Source organism: Antedon bifida, chromosome 1, assembly GCF_963402885.1.
Source record: "Antedon bifida chromosome 1, ecAntBifi1.1, whole genome shotgun sequence".
In the NCBI taxonomy this organism is placed as follows: domain Eukaryota; kingdom Metazoa; phylum Echinodermata; class Crinoidea; order Comatulida; family Antedonidae; genus Antedon; species Antedon bifida.
In genome coordinates, this window is record NC_136226.1 from 17,972,485 (window position 1) to 17,991,678 (window position 19,194).

General features: G+C 34.1%; 1 protein-coding gene across 1 annotated transcript; it reads right to left on the reverse strand.

The window, feature by feature from the left end:
* Positions 1-2,823: 2,823 nt before the first annotated feature.
* On the reverse strand, positions 2,824-18,868 carry LOC144852557 (NXPE family member 4-like). Its single transcript, XM_078710452.1, has 6 exons — positions 18,849-18,868; positions 7,358-7,443; positions 5,660-5,725; positions 4,685-5,382; positions 4,071-4,129; positions 2,824-3,593 (listed from the first exon to the last, which is right to left on the reverse strand). The coding sequence occupies exons 2-6, from the start codon at positions 7,418-7,420 to the stop codon at positions 2,824-2,826; spliced, it is 1,656 nt and encodes a 551-aa protein (XP_078566578.1). The 5' UTR covers positions 7,421-7,443; positions 18,849-18,868.
* Between the last annotated feature and the right edge of the window lie 326 nt (positions 18,869-19,194).

The window sequence follows — 19,194 nt, forward strand, 5'->3', positions numbered from 1 at the left end:
ATGATGTTTTTTATTAAAGCCCATGCAAATATTCGTGGTCTACCAATGCATTTTGATGAGATGCAACATATTTGAAATGAAAGTAATGTCGATGTTTTTGGTTTAAGTGAAACGTTTTTAAATAACACCTTCAATGATCAGGAATTCCAGGTTGATGATTATGTAATATACAGGCGTGATCGTCAAAACAAAACACGGGGTGGTGTTGCGATTTACGTAAATCAAAATACCGTACATAGAATAAGGAATGACCTAATGTGTGCTGAACTTGAACTTATATCTGTTGAAATTATGCGCAATAAATGTAAACCCCTTGTAATAATATTATGGTATCGACCACCAAATTCAACTACTTGTCTTTTTGACCACCTACAAAATATTTTACGTAAAATTGAATTAGAAAAGAAAGAGTTCATGTTGATGGGGGATCTAAATTGCGACCTCCTATCTATCGAACCACATTGTTACACCAAAAGAATAAATGAAATTACTACGAACTTTCAACTTGAGCCCGTCATACATGAACCTACTCGTATAACCAATAGTTCAACGCTTATTGATGTAATGTTCTTTACCAACGTTTCAAAGGTTTCACAATCTGGCGTTATACATGCTGGTCTCAGTGACCACTCCATGATATACGCTATATTGGGAAAACGAATAAACCATGACACGGTAAATAAACAGAAACACAAGTACAAATTTGTTCGAAATTTTAAAAGATTTAATGAAAATGACTTTATCTCTGATCTCCAAAATATAAATTGGAATGAAATTATAAATAGTGGAAATGTGGACGAAAGTTCTCAACTACTTGAAAATCACCTTATAAATGTAATTGATAAACATGCTCCTATGAAAAAACATAGAATAAGAAAGTAAACGGCTCCTTGGCTTGGTAAAGATATTATTAAAAAGATGCGAGAACGAGATAAATTAAAAAAAATATGTAATATTTCTAATGATCAAACATTTTGGAAAAAAAACCGTAAATGTCGAAATGCATGCAACAAATTAATTTTAAAAAGTAAGTCAGATTTTATTAAAGACAAAATAAACGAAAATAAAAACGATGTTAAAAAAACATGGAATGTAATAAGACATATCATACTATCAAATACGAATAGTCACACATCATTTTTGTAATGATACTATAAAATCAACGGATGATATAAAAAATCAATTTTTTTTCAAACGTAGGTCCCAGTCTTGTAGCAGGAATAGATAAACCCAAAAGTAAAATTGATTATGATGGAAGAGAACCCTTCACAGACAAGGTATTCAATTTTGAACTCGTGTCATGTGAATGGGTCTTTAGCTATCTGAGCAATCTTCCAACAAATAAAGCTACTGGGTTTGACAACTTACCCCCATATATTTATAAAATAGCTGCTCAAACGATTTCCCCAATTATTACGCATATTATAAATCATTCGTTTACTACATGCTGTTTTCCTACAAATTGGAAAACTGCAAAGGTAAAACCCATATTTAAGAAAGGTGATAACTCGAACCCAAGTAAATATCTGTTATATATTGTGCTCTGGGAATGTATTTCAATAAGAAATCATGTGCTAATGTTCAGTCATCTAGTAGAACTCCTTTATTAGTCTCCAATCCAGTCGTTAAATTGCTAATATGAATATATTACACTATCGTCCTATTTCTATACTACCAGTAATTTCAATTTCAATTTGATCAACTATATACATATTTAAATATTAATAACCTAATATATGTAAATCAATCTGGTTTTCGTCCATCGTACTCTACATCTACAGCACTTGCCAACATTACTGAAAATTGGTACAGTAAAATCGATGAGGGCAGGATGGTCGGTCTATGCATGCTTGATTTCAAAAAAGTAAGATTATATGGACTTAGTAATTATACAATACAGTGGTTTAAAAGCTACCTTTCTGAAAGATCCCAATTCACAAATGTCAATGATATGTTATCTGAACGTACGGTCATCAAATGCCCCAACTTAGTATGTATGCAGACGACACTATTGTATATTATGCATCAGAAAATGAAATTTATCAAACAATGAACTATGAGCTTGAACACATTTATGATTGGCTGAAGAATAACAAACTAAGTCTTAACATCTTAAAATCAGAATTTATGCTAATAGGATCAAGTCAGAAACTCTCCAAAATTGAAAACAGATAACGTTCTGTCCACATAAACATCTTGGTGTAAACATTGATGAAACGCTAAGAATGGAAATACCATATTGAATATACTCGTGCGAAGGCTCTAAAAGGTTTAGGTATGCTTAAACGATGTAGACACATTTTTAAAAATAATATATTAAGAAATATTGCAAATTCTATTATTATTATTCAACATTTAACTTATTGTAGTGTAATCTGGGGTACTTGTGGCTCGAGCTTTCTAAAAAGAGTACAAACTGTACAAAATAGAACAGCCAAGTATAAATGTTCTAGTGTTTGTTTTAGGTGATATTTAAAATTTCATTTTATTTTCAAGCTGTTAAATAATTTGATGAGTTTTGGATGTCTAAAAGTGTAAGTTTAAATTTTGATAATAAATATTTGAGCTAAACTTTAATTTTAATTGTCAATAATAATTATATAATAATTATATTATACATTTGCTACTAAAACGTTTTGAGATTTATGTTTTTTTATCAGTTTGAAAATCGGAAAAATTGTAGCTACGAAAATACAACGGCAACTAATGGGAGTGAAAATAAATATTAGGCTGTATGGTGTAGTGAAAATCAATCTATTTTGTGTCTCGTTTTTGTTTCTAAATTGTTTGTGACGGAAAAAACATCGATAATATATTTTCAGTTCACACTTTACAAATATGCGAAAACATTAAAAATAGTTCTTGATATATAACAGGTCCCGGCATGTGTATAACATTTGATGTAGGATATGACTGGTTCATATCCCATATATCTATCATATGAATACCTAAACCCCAGAACATGCTGTAATATTGCTCGTAAATATCATATAATAGCCTGTCACTAGAATACATTAGGGAAATCTTGTCCTTGTGCCTGCGAGGGTGTGGAGTTTTCATTAGTACTTGCGAGTTTGGACAGCGTTTCATAAATCGTATAAGTGTTTCCCGCAATAGATGCAACCGGACGAATAGACTTTCTTTTTTCCATTGGGTATAATGAGCCCATGGGCTCACGACAATTACATAATTGCAAGTACTTGAATTAAGGTTATCTAACACTTCGTACTCCCAAGTACCATCACGGTAGACTTGAATACGTCTACCGATAGCATACGGATGGAAATAGTAATCCAATGTCAAGATATCACTATGATGTCGAATGTGCTTAGTATTAGGTCTTGAAGTATTTTTGCTCTTGGCAATGTCCAGCATTGGCAACAGATATTCTACCCATTGTCGTGTTGTAGAATCGCCCATTAAGATCATGTGTCTTCCTTTCATGCATTTAATAATTTCTTGTTTTGTCCATTGCTTTGTCTTACATTGTAATGAGGTCCATACGTTATTTGTCCAGAACCCATCGTTGAGAGGTCTGGGTAAATCTTTCTTGCATTCCGGTAATGTCAGGTTGCTCATAAATGTCGAATTTCCTATAAGATATATAAGATAAGATATATATTTATTACAATAATTGTATTTGACATTTTCTTTCCCGGTTGGCATTGTCACATTAAAAACACTTAAAATACAGATCATATAAACAGTTATGTAAAAAAAATATAGAATTATGAGTTAAGTAATAAAAATTACCGCCGTACAACATGTTGAATAAAATTGAAAATAGAATTTGGATAAAAAGAATTCCTACTCTATATTTTGCCGTAAGGTGGTAATAAATATGGTCATTTTAGATGTAGGCCTAACCATATAAATCTACTAATAATTTCATTGTGATAACATAATTTATATTTATAGGTAAAACTATGGGAAAAGAGCACATGGAATTCATAATGCTAAAATCAGTATTTATTCAATTTAGGTATGCTACTAGACAATTTAATTCCAGAAATAAAGTTTCTATACTCTTCCACCTTGTTAAAATAAAAAAACTGTGAACATGTCGTTACCTTCTTGGCTGATTTTGAGTAATTGTATACCGCCAAGCAAACGTGCATAGGCAACATTCCTATTTTAAAAGAAATATGAATTTGTACAGTTTCAAATAAAATTACATTTTCACCTTTTCGTTAAAGGGATGTTTTCAAACCATTTAGACCTAATACAAAGAATAATAACTAACACGATAATAATTAATCTATAAAGAAAAACAGTTAAGGAAAATGAAAAAGAAAAGTAAAAGAAAGAAAAAGAAAGAAAAATAAAACAGGAAAGAAAACGGAAAAGGGAAAGGAACGTAAGCTAAAAAAAGAAAATAAACGAAAACGGAAAGAAAACGAAAAAGAAAAAAAAACGAAAAGGAAACAAAACGTTAAAACTAAAAGAGAAACGAACGAGCGAAAAAAAAAAAAAAAAAATGGAAAGGAGCAGAAAGAAACAGAAAGTGCGAGAAAGAGAGAGACAATTATAGAAGGGGATAAAGAGAGATAAATAGAGAGAAAGTGAGAGAAGGGAGGAGGAGAGAGAAAGACAGAGAAAAGGAGAGAAAAAGAGGCAAAGGAGGGAGCGAGAGATGCCAAGAGAGAGAAAGATGTCATCTGGTTAACAAGTGTGTTATACTTACATGAAAGGCAACTGATAAGATGAGTATATCTTGGAGAAGAGTCCAGTGACATGAGATCCGTCTGATTTAAGCCAGCTTAAACTATCGCACGAAGACACGTTTGGTTTATCGCAATAAAATGCAGTTTCTCCCAAAGCTAGTGGATGACTGTAGTTACACTTATTAAGCAATATAGTTTTACTGAAACTGCAGTCAGTCACTTCTGTACTTTTTCTTTCGAAATATCCTTTCCACGTTATCCTTTTTTCCATAGGCCAAATTTTCTCTTCAATAAAATCTACCGCTTCAGATGGATGTACAAGTATAATGCTTATACCAATGACACCAGGCCAGCCAGCGAAAAACAACACTTCATATGTACCATTTTTGAAGTCTGTAATTTTTCCTGCCGCATTGTTGTTCTTAGTCTTTGTTTTTGAATTGATCGTTGTATAGAAAAAATCACCTCCTCTTGTACAATTTCGACCAAATCTATCGCGAGTCTGTATGATTAAACTGAAGAAATCACCAACTTTGACAGGTATGTCTGGGTTCTTTAAACGATAAACTGTATTCTTTACATCGATCATTCCTTCGTAATTATTTTGTGCTTCTGGCTTATGCGTTTGGTTTTTGCTTATTAATGCCTCTGTTACCGTTTGGTTTCTGCTTTTTAATGCCCCTGTTACCGTTTTCTCAGTAGGAGAAACTGAAATTGACTGATAAAATGGTACAAGATTAATAGGTATTAAGGTTGAAATACTTCAGATATGGATAGTTCCGAATTGTTGTGCCGTGAGGAACAACATACTCCCCAGTGTGCTTCAACCCAATTTGGCTATTTTTCAAAAAAAAAATATGTTAATAATAATTATCATGTTGACAACCGGTAAGTAAGGATATGTAAACAGTTTTGGTGTCAAAACAAAGTTTGACCATAGGCGCCATCCATATCTTCTAATTTTAGTTTTTAGTTAGTTTTAGTATTATACTTACTTTGTCTCGGAACTTCGGTCGATTGTATGCAGTACTAGTAGGTCCATACACTGGTACTTTCCAAATCTAATTATTGTTTAAAGAATATGTTTAGTATAGTGCGTTGGTATTTTGTGCTGCAACCTGCTAGTGGAACTACTAAGGGTTGTCAGAGGTTTACAATCGAATGATAGTTGAGAGAAGATTTAGAGGGTTAGCAGTATTTTAAAGAGGGTTAGGTTAATTTAATAATTGAATGAGGTCACACCTTGACAATTTAGTATCTCCGACGTATGACAAATCATAGAAATACACTGACTTATGCATGCACAACATTTCTCGACGAATGATTCATACCTTCCGTACGCATCAGGATATACGTTATGAGTAAGTCTAAAGGTGCTGACACACGTTCGTTGTATGTTACTCCATGATGATATTCCAGCGAACGAAAAACGTGTTTTTAACTTATGATTAACATGTTTTTAACTCATGATTAACGTGTCTCAAGCTTATTTCCCACTTATATTGACGCATGTAGGCGTGTCTGACGTGTTCCGAACTACCGTCTAACGTAAAGAACATGTTTCTAACTTATAGCTACCGTATGGACAGCATCTAATTATGTATAATTAGTATTCGTCACAAATACACGCCCTGTGGATCTAGAAATTATCACAGAGGGCGGTGGTGTATGTGTGAGGCGTGGGTAAGAAAACGAAAATCTACGTATAATTGATTAACCCAGTAACTAACAAGGATGGTAGAGGGGAAGGAGAATAAATCAATTTGATTTCAAGTTATTTGGAAAATCATAAAATATATACAATGAATTATGATCAATGACAACAGATAAATTACATAAACGAACAAACTACATTACAATTTCTGGACACGCGGTCGGTCATCCCCGTTATGCGTAAGTAAATCTATCGTTCTGCATAGGTAAGTTGCAAACGCTATTAATAGGCCTATGTTATTGGTGTAGGTTAACCATAAGGTATCGCAAATTCCTGTACACGTTCCGTGTACGTTATATACACGTCCAACGCGTTATGAATACGTCATGTACATGTAAAATAATGGAAAATTCCAGCGTTTTATAGAAACTTTGAAACGTTTTTGGACTTACTGTCTAAATCGTCAAGATGTGACAGGGCCTTTATGTTCAGTTTATTGAGAAGAATATTAAGAGGTTTTAGGTTTAGCTGAGTGATTATCTATATGGTTAGGTTGTTAATTTTTTGGTTGAATTAAGAGAGATTCTTAAGATATGTAGATTGTTGAGAGGTTATTTAGAGGGTTAGGTTAGGTTGGTAGTTGATAGATAATTAAAAATAATATATTGTACCAAAAGGTACATAACTTAATTACATATTCTGGAATACTGTATAATACATAGACTATAAAAGCGTGATTTTGCAAAATAGCAGTTGATTAGCGTACATTGCAGCTGAGTTTTCGAAAAATTAGCAGCTTATAATGATTTCAAAGGTAGAAGTGTTATTAGCGTGCAGCTGACTTTGCTTCAGCAAAATTAGTAGCTTAAGCAGTAGTACAACATACACTGAAACATCAATCGTATACACCCACTGACATGTTATACCATCATCTGTGTCATAGCATTACAAAATATGAAAATAAAGAAACGTGTTCTCCCAACATTGTCAATAGCTGTGAAAATCTATCGGAAAAATAAAAACCAATAAGCATTTTTACCAAAATAAGCATGAAACAGCAAATTCCTGTCAATGTGGCGAAACAATTTGACTTCGAAAACATATCGCAATTTCTGTACTCTTGATCTACATATTAAAAAAAAATGCATTGTTAAGTGCCATTTACATTATTTATTTGTCTATTCACAAGTTGACGTCAAAAAAAGAAATGAAAGTAGAACATAATAATGTTATTGTGTTCTATAAATGACTACGTCATTTTAATCCAATTCATATTTTACTCTATAAGTATGCCGTCAAGACCAACCTATTTGTTCATGCACCCCTCTCGCAAGGTCATTTTGCAAAGATCTTTAATTTAAATATAAAAATACGTAGCAAACAAGATGGGTAGGCCTACACATTGTGGAATTGCAGATACCGATAGGCCAGTGTATATATGCAAATGCTCTTAACAGGTCATCTCTGTTGAAATAAATAGTATCCCAAAATGAGACAATTTTAAGGCCAATCTGTCAACAAATCTAAAAGAAGCTAATTTCCCTTGATTCTGGTAGGTATGGGTGTCAACATTTACCAACAAAATGTGAGATCGGGTGAGGGTTGGGGAACGGTCAGTTTTTGGATCAATGGTCAGTGACCTCAAATGTCATCGTGTTTTGTCTCAAATGGAAAGGAAATTTAATTTTAAACACAGAAGGTGGCATTTTGTCATATTATGCTTCTGTAAAATGTTAATTTAAATTTAAAGACATTAGCAGCACTGTTTATGCGATTTAAAGCTATTCAACTTTATAGTAGGCCTACTGTATGTTATGTAGGGAAATTTATGAATATACTATATTGTCCTCTGCTGCTTGTACAATGAATAAACCATGTGAAATGGAGTAACAAGTTCTAGTAGATTTTTTTAATTTAAATTGAAAGACATTAGTAGTATGTTAACTACTGATCTATATAAACTGTAGTAGAATGGTGGATTCGGATGAGTCCCGGAACCCAAACATACGGCATACAGGCCCACCGGCATTGTGTTTATAAATTGGATCCGCAGCAAATAACCCCACTACCTTTTGGTTACCTGGTACTTTTTTAAATGGTCATATATGATGAGGAGATCAAAATTTGAGCATCACACCTCTGTCACTCATCCAGATGATATGCAAATTAGCTTAAATATGCAAATTAGGGTCAAATTACAGGGTTTACCATATCTCAAAAACTACTAGTCCGAGAGAGTTGATTTTTTCACTGATTTATTCAAAATGTATATATTTATATTTACTCTAATGAAACATTTTACGAAAAAATGACCGGAAGTACAACATTTGACCTTCGACCCCATTTCTCAATGTTTGCATATACAATGTGACTAAAATGTCTGTAGAGACTTTATTTTGCCCTCAAATGACCCAGACATAGGTTCCTAATAGCCAGCATAGGATCACTTTGTAATTCCCAAAATCACACTTTTGTCACACACCTCGAAAGTATGCAAATCAGTAGTACAATTTAAATAAAATATGCAAATAAGGGGAAAAAATTACAGTTGTCCTATATCTCGAAAACCACTAATGCTAGAGAGTTAATTTTTTCAGCCGTATTGAGAATGTACATATTTCTATTTGCTCCAATGAAACATTTTACAAAAAATTGAACGCAAGTATGACATTTGACCTTCGACCCCATTTCTCAATATTGCATATATAATGAAACTAAAATGTCTGTAGAGACTTTGTTTTGCCCTCAAATGACTCCGATACAGGTTTCTAATAGCCAAAATAGGACTGTTTAGTAGATCTCAAAATCACACCTGTATCACTCACCTCCAAAGTATGCAAATTATTAGTACAAGTTACATGAAATATGCAAATTAGAGGGTGAAATTACAGGTTCCTATATATCGAAAACCACTAAGGCAAGAGAGTTGATTTTTTCAATAACTTGTTCAAAATGTACATTTACTCTAATGAAACATTTTACGAAAAAATGATTGGAAATACAACAATTGACCCTCGACCCCATTTATCAATGTTTGCATACATAATGCGACTAATGTCTGTAGAGACCTTGTTTTGGACTCAAATAACTCGGATACATGTTTCCTATAGTCAGCATAGGACCGCTTTGTAATTTCCAAAATCACGCCTTCGTCATGCACCTCAAAATTATGCTAATTAGTAGTACAAATTACATGAATATGCAAATAAGTTGTGAAATTACAGTCTTCCCATATCTCGAAAACGATTAATGCTAGAGAGTTGATTTTTTCACAGCCGTATTCAGAATGTACATATTTCTATTTGCTCCAATATAATATTTTACAAAAAATTGACCGGAATTAGACCGATCCCTGGTTAGCGACGAATCGCTTTTTTTTTTTTGGGCATGGTTGGAATTCCCTTTTTTCGTATTAGTTTATGTACAGCGCTTAGAGGTTTCACAACATTAGGCGCTATATATATCCAGGATATTATTATTATTATTTCTCAATATTTGCATATAATGCAACTATAATGTATGTACAGACTTTGTTTTGGCCTCAAATGACTCGGATACAGGTTTTATATAGCCAGTATAAGTCAAGCACCTCGAAAGTATGCAAATTAGTAGTACAAGCTATATGAAATATGCAAATTACAGTGAATTGCCTTATGTATCTCGAAAACGCTAATGACCGAGAGAGAGATATGACAACTTTCTTGTATTACTAATTTGCATACTTTCAAGCAAAGTAACAGAGGTGTGATTTTGAGAATTACTAAACAGTTCTATGCTGGCTATAGAAAACCTGTATCCGTCTGGGTCATTATCGAAAGTATGACATTTGACCATCGAACCTATCTCCCAATATTTGCATATAATGCAACTAAAATGTATGTACAGACTTTGTTTTGGCCTCAAATGACCTCGAAAGTATGCAAATTACAGCCTTATGTATCTCGAAAAACGCTAATGACCGATAGAGATATGGCAACTTTCACCTCTCCTACTAATAATTTGCATACTTTCAAGGTGTGTGACAAAGATGTGATTTTGGGAATTACAAAGAGGTCTGTTGAACCCACAAATGTAAAAACGCCCACAAATGTGAAAACAACCACAAATGTGAAAACGCATCACCCACAAATGTGAAAACAGCCACAAATGTGAAAACGCATCACCCACAAATGTGAAAACAACCACAAATGTGAAAACGCATCACCCACAAATGTAATAAACAGCGCCCACAAATGTGAAAACGATCATCGCCCACAAATGTGATAACGCCCACAAATGTAAAAAAAAGAGACTTTTTCGCCCACAAATGTAAAAAAAATCAGATCAAATTTAATGCTAGACTCAAACAATTTTGATCGATTATTATTATCATGATTGTATTGAGTTGTTTCAATAATTGTTTGTTCACGATACGTCTGTTAGGGTCGTCGTTAACGCGTTGGATTATTACCATTTGCTGCTTGTGTACGCGATATTTGCATGTTAACTCGTTTGTTTAATGTACGTAATAGTTCAAGACGATGTTTGTTATTTTCTGCGCGCGTGCACCACACTTCAAGGTCAAGGCCATGTTATATCATTGTTGCTTCTACTGTGTGGTTGTTGGCTTACTATTATGTACGTATTGTTATAAGTCGATGTTCGATGTTTTTTTGCGCGTGTACACGATACTAAAAGGTCAAGGTTAAATTGCTACTTGTATGTAGTGTGTGGTTATTAACTCGTTGGCTTATTGTTATGTTCGTATAGTTCCAAGTCGATGTTCGATTCGATGTTTTTTGTGCGCGTGCACGATACTACAAAGGTCATGACTTGTATACCATTGCTACTTGTGGTGTGTGGTTGTTAACTCGTTGGCTTACTGATATGTACGTATAGTTTCAAGTCGATGTTCGATGTTTTGCGCGCGTGCAATAGTATATATGACCTTGACCTTGTGGTATTGTGTACGCGCACAAAAACATCGAATCGAGCATCGACTTATAACAATACGTACATAATAGTAAGCCAACAACCACACACTAAAAGCAACAATGATATAACATGGCCTTGACCTTGAAGTATGGTGCACGCGCGCAGCAAATAACAAATATCGTCTTGAACTATTACGTTCATTAAACAAACGAGTTAACGTGCAAATATCGCGCGCACGAGCAGCAAATGATAATAATCCAACGTGTTAACGACGACCCTAACAGACGTATCGTGAACAAACAATTATTGAAACAACTCAATACAATCATGATATAATGTATTAACTCGATCAAAATTGTCTGAATCTAGCATTAAATTTGATCTGATTTTTTTTACATTTGTGGGCGAAAAAGTCTCTCTTTTTTTTACATTTGTGGGCGTTATCACATTTGTGGGCGATGATCGTTTTCACATTTGTGGGCGGTGTTTTCACATTTGTGGTTGATGCGTTTTCACATTTGTGGTTGTTTTCACATTTGTGGGTGATGCGTTTTCACATTTGTGGTTGTTTTCACATTTGTGGGTGATGCGTTTTCACATTTGTGGTTGTTTTCACATTTGTGGGCGTTTTCACATTTGTGGGTTCAACAAGGTCCTATGCTGCTATGCTATCCGAGTCATTTGAGTCAAAAAAATTATCTACAGACATTTTAGTCGCATTATGTATGCAAACATTGATAAATAGGGTCAAGGGTCAATTGTTGTATTTCCGGTCATTTTTTCGTAAAATGTTTTATTAGAGCAAATATAAATATGTACATTCTGAACAAGTTTTTGAAAAAATCAACTCTCTACCTTAGCGGTTTTCGATACATATAGGAACCTGTAATTATACCCCCTAATTTGCATATTTCATGTAACTTGTACTAATAATTTGCATACTTTGAAGGTGAGTGATACAGGTGTGGTTTTGAGATTTACTAAACATTCCTATGTTGGCTATTAGAAACATGTATCCGAGTCATTTGAGGGCAAAACAAAGTCTCTACAGACATTTTAGTTTTCATTATATATATGCAATATTAAGAAATGGGGTCGAGGGTCAAATGTCATACTTCCGGGCATTTTTTTGTAAAATGTTTTATTACAGCAAATATAAATATATACATTTTAAATATTTTAGTGAAAAAATCAACACTCTAGCATTAGCGGTTTTCGAGATATGGCAACGCTGTAATCTCACTCCCTAATTTGCATATTTAATATTACTTGTACTACTAATTTGCATACTTTCGAGGTGCGTGACGAGGGTGTGATTTTGGGAATTATAATACAGTTCTATGGTGGGTATTGAAAAACAATATCCAAGTCATTGAGTCCAAAATAAAGTCTCTACAGACATTTTAATCACATATTTATGTAAATATTGAGAAATGGGGTCAAGGGTCAAAATTTGGTACTTCTTTTGTAAAATGTCTCATTAGAGCAAATATATATATATATTCTGAACCAGACTGTGCAAAAATGAACTCTCTACGATTAGTAGTTTTTAAGATATGGTAACCCTGTAAGTTCACCCTAATTTGCATATTTAAGCTAATTTGCATAATTTCGGGATGAGTGTCAGAGGTGTGATGTTCAAAAAATAATCACCTTATCATATGTAACCATTTAAAAAAAAAATCTCTGTTTGCAATTTGTTTCACTCAAAATGCTAAATTGACTAGCCTATTTATTAATATTACTGTATAGAAGTGCATTTTGTTTATGCAAAGAAATCAAATAAATTATATTCAATAATTATACTTAAAAGGGAATTATTGTTCATCAAGGATTTGCCTCAAATAAGCACCTTAAAGCTCAGGTACAGGCATGAATTTTAAATATAATATCTGGTTAATTGTACATAAATCAAATATTTGTAACAGAAATCAAGACGAAAAAACATGAATTTCCCTTAATATGGTCAAATACAAAATTTGGCAATATTCTGCCATAAAAACCAGAAAGACTTTTTTTCAGTAGTTTTTAGGTAGTTAACCTAATGTAATAACATGTCTAGTGACTCCCTAGAAGGTGAAAAAAGATGGTGGATATACGGTGGATAATTTTTGCTATAGCATGAAAATAAAAAACTGAAGTTGAATTAAAATACCAGAAATGTAAAATTCAAGTTATATTACCTATATTTAGTCAACATTTTTTACCACACCGTTTAGTGTTCATAGCTTTTTAAAATGCCTCTCTATTTACAAAATTTGTGTACAAAAGAATAGAGATTTTACTGTGTAATTTGAACTACTACTACTAGGACTACTACTTATAAGAAAGTGCTTATTTTCAACAAGATCGTGTAACACAAATAAAATCCCAATTAATTAAATTATAGATCGATAATTATTAGAATGTATGATCAATAGAATTTTTTTGCCCGCACCTAGCCTTTAACACGCATACAATAGATAATTACAGAACCTATTTTTACTAGAGATAGATGCCTACCTGTACATTTATAGATGTTGTGCCGCTGCACAATAATTAAAAGATGAAGGTGTTAGCAAAATGACCAGGTGCAATTACTTTGAAGGCATGGTGAAGGGATTTCAATATACTGGTACATGTCTTGAACTGTTTTGATGTTGTACATACTTTTGTGTTATGTTCCCGTGCTTGGAGGATGACTGTAGTTGATGAATGATTCTGGTGGTGAGAATGAATTACCCACACGGAGAATGCATCCTCTCACCTACTGAAGTGAATGTTGGGTTAGTGTCTGTACTCATTGGTCATGTATGTGGCGTCGGTGTTGTTTAGTCTAATAGTGCATCTATCTGTCTGACGCTTAACTCTATGACATGTAACTCTACTAGAATTGCACATGGTTTATTCCGTATCCGGACAACTACCCCCTGGACAATTACCACCCAGACAACTACCACCTGGACAATAACCCCCCTAGGACAACTACCACCCGGACAACTACCACCCGGACAATAACCCCCCTAGAACAACTACCACCCGGACAATTACCCCCTAGGACAATTACCACCCGGACAACTACCACCCGGACAATAATCCCCCTAGGACAACTACCACCCGGACAATAACCCCCTAGGACAACTACCACCCGGACAATTACCCACTAGGACAATTACCCTCTAGGACAAACCCCCTTAGGAAAACTCCCACCCGGAAAATTACCCCCTAGGACAATTACCCTCTAGGAGAACTACCCCCTTAGGACAACTCCCACCTGGACAACTACCCCCTAGGACAACTACCCCCTAGAAAAACTACCCTCTAGAAAAACTACCCTCCTAGGACAACTACCCTCCTAGGACAACTACCCTCTAGTCCAACTGCCATGCCCCTAGGACAAGAACACCCTCTGAACAACCACATCTATATTATGACACATACACCTTAGGTTATAATTACGATCTTGTAAAACTTACTGAACTTCAAAACATAGGGAGAGAGATTGATCTTAAATGAAAGCTTTTGAATTTTCACGCTGCTGCTTTAGCCCGCTACGTCCCAGGAGGATGACTCATTAATAAACCGGAAAAGTAAGCAGAAGTTATATATCTAATTAAATGAGTTCAAACTATCCAAAACAGAAGAGCTCGAATCGTGTGTGGTCTAACATGTGACACACCTAGTAGTGAGGCACTAAGACAAATTAATTGGTCAACTTTATTTTATCAAGATAGATATGAATGTTGTATGGTTATATATAAGGTTTTGACAGATAATGCCCCACCTTACCTAAATAATGTATTTACATACAATGATATAAATTATAATCTAAGGCACAGTGATACACATCTATTCATCCCGAAGCCAAAAACCGATTTTAAAAAACGAAGTCTGTCTTATCGTGGAGCAATTATATGGAATAGTCTCAATGTTGATACCCTTCCAAATTCAGTTAAGTTGTTTAAAACGTATCTGAAAAATGCATTGTAAAACATAATGGTATGGTAATCTACGATGGTGTACATCCAACTTTTAAAATGGCTAAATACCATGTAAAATGTGTGTTTTATCACTATTATTTTAAGGTAAATGAAATCAAAAAGATTTATTATGTATTACAGTAGAATCCCCATAAATTATACACTTCGATAAGGGTTCCCGTTTACACGGGAAGTACCGGTATGGTGTACCCTAAATAGAGGTGTCAGATGAAGGGGATTCTGCTGTAATTTTGTTTCTTTTCAATTTCAATTTTTTCGTTTCTTTCGTATTTATATGGTGTTGGTTTTTTTTTTTGTAATACAGTATCACGAACTTGTGTAAAAACAATCAATGTTGATTGAACGTTGTGCTGTACATCAGTCTCGTGTCTAAATAAAGTTTATATATATATCTAAGGATGACAGAAATGCGAAAATGCATACTCGACTATAATTTATAGTCCCACAAAACGTCTGGGAAAAGAGTCTGAACGACAAATCCCAAAGCATTTCTGGTTTTTATGTGTCCCATGATACTTCACACTTGAAGTATCTATGCTGATGAAGTGACCCCCAGACTTGACCTTAGCAATAAAATAAACTAAGTGACTGATATTAAATACAGATTATACAAATACAATTTATATTTGTTCACATATAAAAAGAGAAAAGAAACGTTTAATTATAACTCAAAAACCATTGTCTGACAGACAATTTAAGTATTTTTTGCTTTGAATTACATTTTTTCAGGTTAAATAACTATTATGTGACAATAAATTGACACATTCAAAAATAAATTTGAAATAAAAAATATTTTTCAGAGGGACAATATATCTTTAAAACTGTTACGTCAATAAGTGAGCAGCGTTTTTTGTAAGAAATATTTCTTGTTTAATATGCGTATCGTCAGCAGTTATTTTACATTAAACGAGAATCGATCAAATTATTAAAACGTATTCCAATCTTGAAAAATAAAGTGATGGGCTTATTTTTTTCTTGTGTGACATGAAGATGCTGTATATAAATCTAGGAACATACAGTTTACCTAGCTGCACCAGTCAATCAAACAGCCTTTCATTTAAGATCAATCTCTCTCCCTAAGTTTTACAAGATCGTAATTATAACCTAAGGTGTATAGGTGTGGTTGTTCAGAGAGTGTTGTTGTTCTAGAGGGGTAGTTGTCCTAGGGGCATAGCAGTTGGACTAGAGGGTAGTTGTAAGATAGTGGGACTGGAGCAGCCCCTTAATATCGATAAAATTGGCCCAATTTTTTCTCTTTTTTCTTTATCAAAACAAATGTTTTACTGTAAGAGCTTATGTCATGCTGGTTAATGACATTATACGTTTACTACTACAAGTCCAGTAATAATGTAATATTGGTTTGGCTGTTACTACTTCATAGAAGAACTTTAATTGATTTGTTTTTTACATTTTCTCCCCACTCCTGAGAAAATAGGACAATAAAGGTTTTTAGAACCTAAAGAATAATAATATCCATGATGTATTTATGACTTAAACATTTCTACTTATTTTATTTTATTCCAATTCGTATTCTACAGCAAAGAACCTCCTAATTTTACTTTAGATTAAAAAAAAATACACTATTAATCAATTGATTACATTAGACGATTTGAAAATCAATGTCTCTCTTTCTCTCCCGTTTGACAGGTTCATACATTTCTTAGTATTCCTATTATGAAAACATAGCTAACTGCGCCAATTGAGGAAATCGTTTTTCATAGTTTGTAAGTTTAAAAAAAATAAATATCGCTACAAAATAGACTACAAATCTTAAGTACATAAGTCGATATTTTAATAATTTCACGTCAAATATTGTTAATGTATAGTGTGGTACAACGCCCTCATAGTCCCCTCTTCACACACAATTTGATTTACAATACAATTTGCACCAAAAGAAGCAGCTTGTTAATTTGGTTACAATCGTAGTTGTCCAAAGGCGTAGTTGTCATATGGGCCAATTGTAATTTTCCTAGTGGTTAGCTAGAAGGTAGTTTTCCTAGAGGGTAAGTTGTCCTAGAGAGTAGTTGTCCTAGAGGGTAGTTGTCCTACGGGGTAGTTGTCCTAGGGGGTGATTGTCCTAGGGGGTAGTTGTCCTAAGAGGGTAGTTATCCGGTGGGTAGTTGTCCTAGGAGGGTGATTGTCCAGGGGGTTATTGTCCGGATGGTAGTTGTCCGGGTGGTAGTTGTCCAGGGGGTAGTTGTCCTAGACCCGGTACAACGCCCTCGTAGTCCTCTCTTCACACACAATTTGATTTTACAATACAATTTGCACCAAAAGAAGCAGCTTGTTAATTTGGTTACCAATCGTAGTTGTCCAAAGGTGTAGTTGTCATATGGGCCAATTGTAATTTTCCTAGTGGGTAGCTAGAGGGTAGTTTTTCTAGAGGGTAATTGTCCTAGGAGGGAATTGTCCTAGGGGGTAGTTGTCCTAAGAGGGTAGTTATCCGGGGGGTAGTTGTCCCTGCTCTCTGTGCCTTTTTTTTAGAAAACACACTAACTAAAAAAATTTTTTTTTTGTTTTCGTCAATGCGGTACTTCTGGTACGGCAATAAATAAAATATTATTAATTAATGTAAATTAATTATTATTATAATTATTATCAATTAATGATTTAAAAAAGTTAGACAAAATAAATAGCTGCTGCTATAAATATCGAGGAAAACGTTAAATTGTATTATTTTTAATTAAATGCTAAACACGTCAGCAGTTAATTTAAACCACAATTTCCAAAATTCATTTTCATTTATCCACTATAAACTGTACAATAAATAATAAATATAAAACAAAGAAATTAATTATAGGACATTTTGCAGAAAGAAGCAAAATTTGCTCTGCTACCAGTATGTCTCTGTTACTACGGAATTTCGGCCTAATATTATAGACGTATACGGAAATGAAGATAAATAAGGTACTACACTGAAAAACAAAACTACTGTATACGCAAAATTATAATTTGGCCTTAAATTATGGAAAAACGCAATAATTATGAACAAATCGACGACCCATATGACGGGTTTTTCCCGAGCACAGTATGTGTTGGCCTCCTTTCGTACATCTCATCAGGAGAGAGATACATCTCCCTGCTCTCATGACGCGCGCACCACAAGCAACTAGCCAATCAGAAATGCATTCTGCGCATGCTCAGAAACATATCTACACTTATCTGTGTGCGGTATAGTAGGCCTATTGGTGACTACTGTGCCAATTTACAAATATTCTCTTCTAGACTGGACTTCTATATATACGTATAAATATGAATATTGTATACGATGAAATGAGACTCAATTTTAATTTAGTGGCAGAAACAACATTTAGTATGAAATTAAGGGTGTTGGCCGGGCCACACACACAGTACAATTCCCAGTGGTAGACCACGTATCGACTAACCCAAATGCCACAATACTGCGTGATTTAATCGACACCGGTATATTATATTCTTCAATAAATTAGTAACCAAATTCAATAAACTAACAAATTGCACCGCGAGTACAATAAAGTCAATAGATTTTGGAGGACGAAATACTTCGGTATCAACCGATCACTTCTTCAATATCAACAAATCCGAGCTTTTGCTATCACCGCTAATGTGATTTTAGGTAGCACTGTAACGGCCTACTATAGAAAGATATACACTCACCTTTATTCTGTCCCGCAGTATTTAAGTCACTACAAAGACCCAAGTGTCTAGTAAAACTTTAGGTTAGGTGTAGGCTACACTTGTGCATCGAGCGAGCTAATTTACCTATTCTGAAAAGTCCACCAAAGTCAGTCATGCATTTTTTTCAGCTGATTTACATGTAAATGATAAACCAGAAAGTGAATTCAAGCAAAAGACTCATTTCCCCACTCTATTCTAAAAGGGAAGCATTCTCACACTCGTGTCGTTTCTGTGTAAGATGACGCTCACCATCTCCAAAACGTACTGAAGACCTACCCCTTTTACACTATTGACTGGGAGATAAGATAAGAGGAACTCGAGTTGA

Bases quoted from the DNA above. Each gene is read 5' to 3' on its own strand.
- LOC144852557 (XM_078710452.1), bottom strand. From the start codon at position 7,420: ATGTTTTCGAAGTCAAATTGTTTCGCCACATTGACAGGAATTTGCTGT. The intron at 5,726-7,357 runs GTAAAAATGCTT...AACAATAATTAG, and splicing joins GCTGTTTCATGCTTATTTTG to ATTTGGAAAGTACCAGTGTA. The intron at 4,130-4,684 runs GTAAGTATAACA...CTTTTAAAATAG, and splicing joins TCTTATCAGTTGCCTTTCAT to GAATGTTGCCTATGCACGTT.